At 32.1% G+C, this 9,047-nt stretch overlaps 1 protein-coding gene across 1 annotated transcript; it reads left to right on the forward strand.

The window, feature by feature from the left end:
• The first annotated feature begins 2,397 nt into the window (after positions 1-2,397).
• LOC129891195 (pectinesterase/pectinesterase inhibitor PPE8B-like) lies at positions 2,398-8,756 on the forward strand. The gene is made up of 3 exons (XM_055966472.1): positions 2,398-3,013; positions 5,807-6,409; positions 7,883-8,756. The coding sequence occupies exons 1-3, from the start codon at positions 2,710-2,712 to the stop codon at positions 8,578-8,580; spliced, it is 1,605 nt and encodes a 534-aa protein (XP_055822447.1). The 5' UTR covers positions 2,398-2,709; the 3' UTR covers positions 8,581-8,756.
• Positions 8,757-9,047: the final 291 nt, after the last annotated feature.

Genomic DNA, 9,047 nt, shown 5'->3' on the forward strand with positions numbered 1-9,047 from the left:
TATGCTACCCAATCAAAAACGATATTTCAAACTTAACAAAATTGTAGAAACTTCCAAGATAGGGCGTCTCGAAAAAAGTGGATCCTATATCCAAGCTTCATTTTATTCATGAGCTACAAGATAAGTTGGAATGAGTTCGGAAGCCTCAGGACCCAAACCAAGGGTTCATTCAGACCAAACTCGTTGTTCTGGAGCTGACATAACCATCAGAATTGCATTTCCGAGGTCATTTACCTAAAGTTTTGACCAAAGTGAACCGTTTGAACTTCAAAAGCTACAAAATACAGAAACTTGCATAAAAATCAAAGGAACGATTAGGTGATCAAATTCTCGGTCTCAGCAAGTCATAAATGACTTGGGATCACTATAGGAAAGCTCTAAACGCCAAACACACGAATTTAAAGAAAATGACCTAGCGGATAATTACAGAAAATGTTCTTCAATTTTTTTAAAAAATAATCCCTTCTCATTCTGCTCTCTCGTCTTCTCGTCTCACTACTATCCTTATAGTTGCTAAAGGTCGATAAACGCTTTAAGTCTAAAAGTGATTTATTTCTAGATGAAACTCTCTTCTCTCTTTCTTTAATTATTTCTCCCTATGTTTACTTCATATTAAATTAAATATGAGCTTATCAGAACTAAATACTATGCATTTTAATTTTAAATATTTTGGTGCATTCATTCATTAAAAAAAGAAGGCAATTCCTAACATTGCTTAGTTTGATTTCAAATATTTTTGGTGCAGCTTATTATCAAACAAAATTTACTTATTCAATGCTGGAACATTCTTTGAAAAATTTCTCGCTCCGCCATTATAAACACTCACATTGTTAAACAATTCATATTACTATATTAATCAATTCTAAACAAGTTCGGGTTTGATTATATAGACTTTTATTGATGATGATACTTCGTTTATAATGACACACATATTGTTCCCTGCAACTTCCCCGAGTTAAATTTGCATGACACTATTTTCTTACAAAATCGTTTGAAAAAGACTGATTCAATTTTATATTTGAAAAGATTTTTATTTTTATTTTTAATAACAAAATTTTATGATCATATAAATATTATAAAAGTAATATTTTTGAGATCATAAATTCAAAAATGTTCAAGTGTTTGTCCTTATTTTTAAAAATAACGTGCTAGAGTAAAATTCTGCCTCTTAAATTGAAAGAAGACGACATTAAGGAAGAAGACATTAAATTGGTTTGGTTGAACATTGGTCAAAAAGCAAGAAACAGCTCCAATTAAAGGTGTGCTCGGTAAGGAGGAAAATATTTTTTAGAAATTCTTTTTTAATTTTTTATCTTTCAAAGATTAATTTTTTTTGCTAGGAAATAAATGCTTTAAAAATAAAAAAAATTGATTAATTTCTATAATTGATATTCTAATCCTCGAACTCATTCCATCCTTACCACCGAAATTAATATTAATAGATTACATATAAATATTTTAAAAATAATATTTTTTAATTTACATACCAAACGTAAGAAATTATGCAAGAAATCTATTTATTTTTTAAAAAGTTATTTTTCAAAAAAAGATAAATAAATTTGGAGAACTTTTTCCTTGGCACCGAACACACCCCTAATTGTGAAAACTTAAGCGGGACGCACAAATGGAAGGCAGTGGTTACGTTTCACCGTCAAATGAAAGTTATCCTACTACCGACCTAAAATATCACTTCTCATTGTCTGTTAGCACTTGGCAGTGACATTTTAACCAAGGAGCAAGGTCACCGACACCCTTCGACAAAACCTCAAAAGGCCTGTCTACGTTCTCTTTTTCTCTTCTTTTAACTTTTTTTTTAATATTACATTGATTTTTTTTAATAAATCATAATTATATTATCATCAAATAAGTATATAAAATGTTATTAATCTTAATTTTTTAAAGCATAATTAATAAAAATAATTTATAAAATAAACTTTTAATACTCTTTTCATTCACTTTTACTTGTCACATTTGGATTTGACACACTTATTAAGAAAATCATGATTGACATGATTATTTTATTATACTATCCTTATTAATTTAGTATTAAATTTTGGAAAATGATTTGGTGAATAAATAAGTAATGCTAAGGGTAAAACATGAAAAAAATAATTGTCTTTTTTATATGTTAAAAGTGACAAGTAAAAGTGAAAATTTATTTTTAAAATATTTGATAAATAAAAGTAAATATAAGCAGTAAATAGTATTCCTTCTGTCTCAATTTGGATAACATGCTTTTTTTCTATTTTAGTCTATGTTAAAATATGTCACATTTTAATAATTAAAAATAATTTAACTTTAAATTTTTTATTTCAAAAAGCTTATTTTTTTCTTAAACTTTACCCAAAATTAAATGATAGTAGCCCATATATCGGAACAGATGGAGTAAAAAGGAACTGATGAGGTTAACAAATAGGTCAACACGAGAGGTGAGAGTCTTAAATCCATGCACATTCCCTTCTACTTATATATAGATCTCTTCCCTCTGCTCCCAATCTTCAATGCTCTCACCTGTCCCCTAACCACAACAATAAATGATCGTCTCTCTCTTTCCCCTTTCCTCCCCTTCTATATATTCATTAATTGATCCCTTCTCCTATTAATAATTACGACTAGGTTATTATCAACCAAATTTTTGATCCATAGGCGCACTAGCCAAAATTAAACTACGTGCATGTTCAAAAATTAATTTAAGTGTGGGACGTCATTATGGGTAATTTATTTTGTGGAGTGATTTTGGTACTTTTATGTATAAGTAGTTGTCCTTCGATGAGCTGTGGGGTGGAGGAGGATTTTTTTCAATCAGAATGTTTACAAGTGCCAGCTTCGGAGTTTGTGGGATCGGTTAAGTCCACGATCGACACTGTCCGGCAAGTGACTTCCATAGTGTCCAAATTCGCTAGCTTCATTGGCGATTTTCGACTTTCTAATGCCATTTCTGATTGCCTTGATCTGCTGGATCTCTCAGCAGATGAACTTACTTGGACTCTTACTGCTTCTCAGAATCCCAAAGGTATCTATCAATCTTACACAGCTGCTTTAATTACCATTAACTTTAATTTGTTCATTTTTGATGAGTTATGCCCTTTAGGAAAAGCTTAACGCACTTTATTTATCTGTTCTTTTTGAGATACTCGCTTTAAAACTTTAATTCACAATAGTTGTTTTGTTCCTTTTTCTTGTTTTTACACTTTATTTGAGTACTAAAAGTTTGTTACTGTACTACTTTTGAGTTGGGACTTGGAACCTAGCTTCCCATGAATAGGAAGTTTTTAACTCCAATCCTCTGTTTTATGCTCTTTTTAGTTTTTCTTAAACAGGGCTGATTTTTTCTTCTTAAGTTCTACTATAAGTATTTTTTTCTATTAAATTAATGGTCAGAAAAATATTCAATTATCACTTCCTTTTTTGTGGGTTTCACGTCCTAATTATCAAAAATGGTTCTTTTTTCCAAACTTAGGTTGAAACTCCCCGATAAAAAATGTGTTTTGGGATATTTATATGGTTTAAGATGAGTAGGAAGTCGTCCGAGTCCAACCAAATTTAAATAGGAAAAGCTGAAAACACAGGTGTGGGCTCGCGTTACGTGCGCTACCTGGTGATTTTTCAGCTTTGCTCGTCATACATGAGGACAGATTTTGCATGACTTCACTATTTCGCGTCGCTGCTTAGATCCATTGGCTTGCTGGCCTTGTCGCTATGCCAGTACGTGAACGTTCCTTTTCTTTCCAATTCATTCTTTTTTGGCTCGTTTCAATCCAAAGCATTTCCTACACGCATAAAATACATAATAAGCTCAAAACGTCTCAATAACACATAATCCACATAACACATAATCCACATAACTATACTCAAGATACAAAGATATGATGTACTAAAAATTATAGACTTTTGAGCCCAATATCATCCTCTCAAGGAGTATTCCAAACACACAATTTGCAATCATGACAAATCAATTGAAAATAATAAGTCAGGGTGTAGTAGCCAAAGATCATTCCACAATCGTCATTCCATAATAGGGACAATTGTTCCCTTGAGATTCATGTTTAAAGTCGTTTAATGATGTTTCAAATCATTGGCTTGTTCATAGAACAAAATTCATTTTAAAATCATCATTTTAAAATCAAGTTCAAATAGTCCCAGTTGTAGGACAAATCATGTACGTGTGGGACAAGCTCGCATCGAGTTTCTCTTTGTAGTTAAAAGTATGTTTGAAAAGAAACATACCTCCATCCTTGCTAAGAACGTTCTTAATGTAACAAATCGTTAGTTCTTGCTGCAAATCCCCCTAGAAATCATTTTATTATTATTTCAAATCATACTCCTAGAATCTATTGATTAGAATAAGGATTTCTGTTAAATTGAGGTAAAATTGACGTTATATTCTTGGGGATTGAGTAGATAGGTATTCTAGAGAAGCCTCAGAGTGTTTTCTCTCCCAAAAAGTTGTCCAAAATGTAGTGGCCACTAAAATTTTGAGCTAGAGCGTATTTATAGAGCACAGTCCGAAATTGTCCAGAAAAAAAGTAGGTCGTGCCTCGAGGCCCAACGCAAAGGGTGGGCTCGCACCTCGAAGACCAGGAGAGGTCCCTCTTTTAGATTGCTCCATGAGGTCCAGGGCGAGGTCCCTCCTCGCTTTGAACCTTGCTCCGCGAGTTCTCCCTTTTGCACAGTAATTTGACAAAAACCATAACTTTGGTATGTGGTTTCGATTAACAAACGGTTTGAATGAATGGAAATCAAAAATCAATTTCTCTTATTTGAAATAGATATCTAACCTCCCACATACAACTTTTCATAGTCCGGGTCGAATGACGCACATTTAGCTAGTTAAACGTAACCCAAACTTACGGAGTATTGCAGTTTATATTTTTCTTATTTCTCATCTGGTGTCTGGTACCCGTATTGGAGTCCAACTATATTCGGATTCACCGAAAAGTCCCAATATAGCTTCCTAACAAAGGCGGCTCCATACCTTGTTGATAGCTTAGTTGTTACTTATGATGCAGTTAATTAACCTGTGATAACAAATTACTTGCCATTTTTATTATAGTTCATCAATTAAAGTATTTAGATATTATAAGTAATCAATTTCTTAGAATACCTGATTCTATAATTAGTTTGATGTAATCATTACATAAAATTTAAACTCTTCTTGAGAAAAGAAAGCACAGTAAAGCACTTCTTGCGTTCCAAAATAGTACTCCTTCCATTACTTTTGACTAGTCCCTTTTGCATAGTTTTCCTCTCCTAAGTGTTTATTTTATCAAAATTATTGTTACCAATTGTACATGAAAAATTCCTCTAATTAGTTTGAGAAAATGTTACTTGATGATAAGGGTAGAATAAAATAAAATATAATAGTTATTTCTCTTATAATTTTGCTAAAGTGTCCAAGTAAAAGAGAAAATCAATTTTTAGTAATTGTCTAGCTTGTTCCAAAATTTTACCCAATTTTCCCCGAAAGAAAATGCATATACTTCTCAAATCTTTTTCATCTTTTGTCATCAAAAGAATAATTGGAGATCTACTCTTAACATTTACATAATTTTCAAATTTGTTGGGGTCAGCTTTATCTTCACTTTATTGTCATATCCCATAATCCAAAGAATCCGATCCTAAGATGCTCTTGCAAATACATGTCGGAGTGGCTAGGAGTATCGAGAACGTAGAATAAAGAAGTGTCAAATAAATTGAATAATTGTCTTCCTTATTATAGTATTTATTTACATTTATTTTTGAAACAGAAACATTACTCTAGAGAACATTATATTTTTAATAACGATGGTGGTATATGACGGGACAGGGAAAAATAACAGCACAGGTAATCTAAGTGAAGATTTGAAGAATTATTTAAGTGGAGCACTAATTAATCAAGACACATGCATAGAAGGATTTGATGGAACAAACGGGCTTGTCAAGAATTTGGTTGCGGGAAGTCTCAACCAAGTCACTTCATTAGTCCGCGACATTCTTTATATGGTCCGCCCCGTTCATAAGAACGCCCCCGAGGCCAATGGTGGACGTGGGAAGCCGTGGCAGTGGTCCCGAGAAAGGAAATTAACGTCAAACGAAGTAGACAAAAACTCATTCCCTTCATGGCTTAAACAAAAAGATCGAAAATTGTTGCAAGCATCATCTCCAACTAAAGGGATAGTTGCAGATGCTGTGGTAGCTCTTGACGGAGCTGGTAATTTTACGCATATTAAAGATGCCATAGAAGCAGCACCACAATTAAGTACAAAAAGATTTGTGATATATATCAAGAAGGGAATTTATAAGGAGTATGTGGAGATTAGCAAGAAGAAATGGAACATTATGATGATTGGTGATGGAATTGATGTTACTGTTATTTCTGGGGATAGAAGTTTTATTGATGGATGGACCACTTACAGATCTGCAACCTTTGGTAAGCTTTTCATTTTCATTTATTGTCATATCTTTAGTTCACCTTTACCTAATAATGATAGGACGCATAATAAGATTATAAAAATGACATTATTTATTCTGCTTTTTGATGATGGCCCATAAGGAATGTCTGCAAATATAGATCAGTCAATACATTGCTTGACAAATTAATTACTTCTCTGTTTCCAAAAAAAAATGTACCTTTTTCTTTTTTTAGTAATTTCTTAATTTGAATTTTTTACATGATATATTTAATATAGATTGATAGGCAGTTTGTTATATTCTAAATATTTTAGTTTAAAAATAGGAAAATTTAGTTTTTTTTTTGTAAAAGTCTATGTCAAATCAAAATGAAAAGCATAAGTGAATGTTATAGCTAAAAAATGTAAAATCAGATAAATAAATTAAATACATGGAGTACTACAGTCCAGTAATCCCATTATATTCATATCTGTTGGCTGTTCATAGAATATAATTTGGCCGTACTTGCCATATTGATCTGACTGCAAGATGTTCGGATCAACAATTTTTTTTTAAAAAAGATTTTTTTAAAATAAAGATAAGAAAGAGGAACAAAAAAAATATCTATTTCTATTATTTGTCTCAATTTATGTGACTTTTTTTGAATCTTCGAGATTCAAATAATTTTTTTAGCGTAAAATATTTTGTATTATGAATTATAGTATTTTTTATGTTGTTTTCAAGTATATAAATGTTATTTCAAAAAATTTAAGAATTTCATGTCAATATTTACGATCAAAATTAAACTGTTTGATTTTTAAATTGGAATGGTATCACATACATTGATACAAAGAAAATAATTGATCAAATTGCCATTAATTTTTTGTCCTTCCCCCTGCCTTCTGCATTCCTATCTAAATCAAAAGTACATAAAATAAGAGATTAATTGATGTCACTAGCGAGACTATATTGCGTTTGGTTTACTATTTAAAAAACTGAATAACTAATACATGTATAAGTTATAAGAAAATCTATATATTCTTATTATGTTGAATAGTGAATATATGTACAGTTAATATATTTGAATAAATAATCTTTGCATTACTTACGTTAATAAAATAACTATGATAACTAATTTGATATATTACTAATATATACATAACTTTTATTAGCCACCGACCCCAAAAGTAATCAACACGCACTAGCTAGCTATAAGACAACGCAACGTTCGAAAATGATTTGAGTCATCATGCTAATTACAATGTCGGTGTTCCTGTATGGCTGTATCATATGTGATGTGAATAATACGTCCAGGGGCAGAGCTCTTTTAAGTGAAAGGAGTTCAATTGAATTCTTAGTTGAAAATTTATACATTAAGTAAAACAAACAAAAACATATTTTCTTATATATGTACAAATTGTTGAATTCTTGATAACAATAATAATATATTTAGTCTGAATTTTTTTTTATCAAAAAATATTTTGTTCAAATTTTGACTCTACCATTGATACAGCTGTGAAAGGTCAAGGATTCATTGCACGGGACATAACATTTGAGAACACGGCAGGACCTGAAAAACACCAAGCAGTTGCATTTCGATCTGACTCTGACTTGTCCGTCTTGTTCAGATGCGCGGTGAGGGGCTACCAGGACACTCTCTACGCCCACTCCATGCGACAATTCTACAGAGACTGTACTATTACTGGCACCGTTGATTTTATTTTCGGAGATGGCACAGCCATCTTCCAAAACTGTCAAATATTAGCGCGAAAGGGATTGCCACAACAAAAGAACACAATTACAGCTCAGGGTCGAAAGGAAATTGCTGAGACAACAGGGTTCACCATCCAATTCTCCAACATATCTGGTGAACCAGATCTAATAGCTTCCCTCAACTCTACATACACATATCTTGGAAGGCCATGGAAGACGTATTCGCGAACTGTGATCATGCAATCTTACATGAGTAACGTAATTAGGCCTCAGGGGTGGTTAGAGTGGAATGGTAATATGTCGCTTGACACATTGTATTACGCAGAGTATCAGAATTACGGGCCTGGTGCTGGTTTGAGTGGTAGAGTCAGTTGGCCTGGTTATCATCTACTCAATGATTCATCACAGGCAAATAATTTTACAGTAGCTCAATTCCTCTTGGGCAACTCATGGCTGCCTCCTACGGGAGTCAAGTATATTGCTGGTCTAGCGGTTTAATTTGAGCAAAGTTACCAATATCTTTATCCATATATGTCCTTTTTTTTTTTTGTTACCACATCAGTTATTTCTCTGCTGATATTCATATTTTGTACTTTTTTGGTTGCCATTTGAGTGAATTGGACTTGGTGATTTAAGACAATTTATACTGATGATTTCTTTCTATTTACTCATCATGTACTATCTTTATCCATTTAACTGGCACATCTCTATACATCTATATGTTCAGTGCGTGATCAATTAAGATCTTTGAACACTTTAGATGAACTATATTATGAGAATTAATAACTTTTAAATTAAATGCAGAGTTTTCATCTGAAATGATTAATTCGTATTGTTGCATTTGATTTCACTCTGAAAATTTTCTTAGTGACGACAATATATTTCAAATAAAATGTTACTCCCTCCGTTTCAATTTGTTTTTTTAATTTTTGACTTGGCGTAGAGTTTATGAAAGTAAAAAAGAC

This window comes from Solanum dulcamara, chromosome 6 (assembly GCF_947179165.1).
Source record: "Solanum dulcamara chromosome 6, daSolDulc1.2, whole genome shotgun sequence".
NCBI lineage: Eukaryota > Viridiplantae > Streptophyta > Magnoliopsida > Solanales > Solanaceae > Solanum > Solanum dulcamara.

Coding starts and splice junctions, on each gene's coding strand:
- LOC129891195 (XM_055966472.1), top strand. CDS start 2,710: ATGGGTAATTTATTTTGTGGAGTGATTTTGGTACTTTTATGTATAAGT. Junction 3,014..5,806: donor TGCTTCTCAGAATCCCAAAG/GTATCTATCAAT, acceptor ATGACGGGACAG/GGAAAAATAACAGCACAGGT. Junction 6,410..7,882: donor TTACAGATCTGCAACCTTTG/GTAAGCTTTTCA, acceptor CCATTGATACAG/CTGTGAAAGGTCAAGGATTC.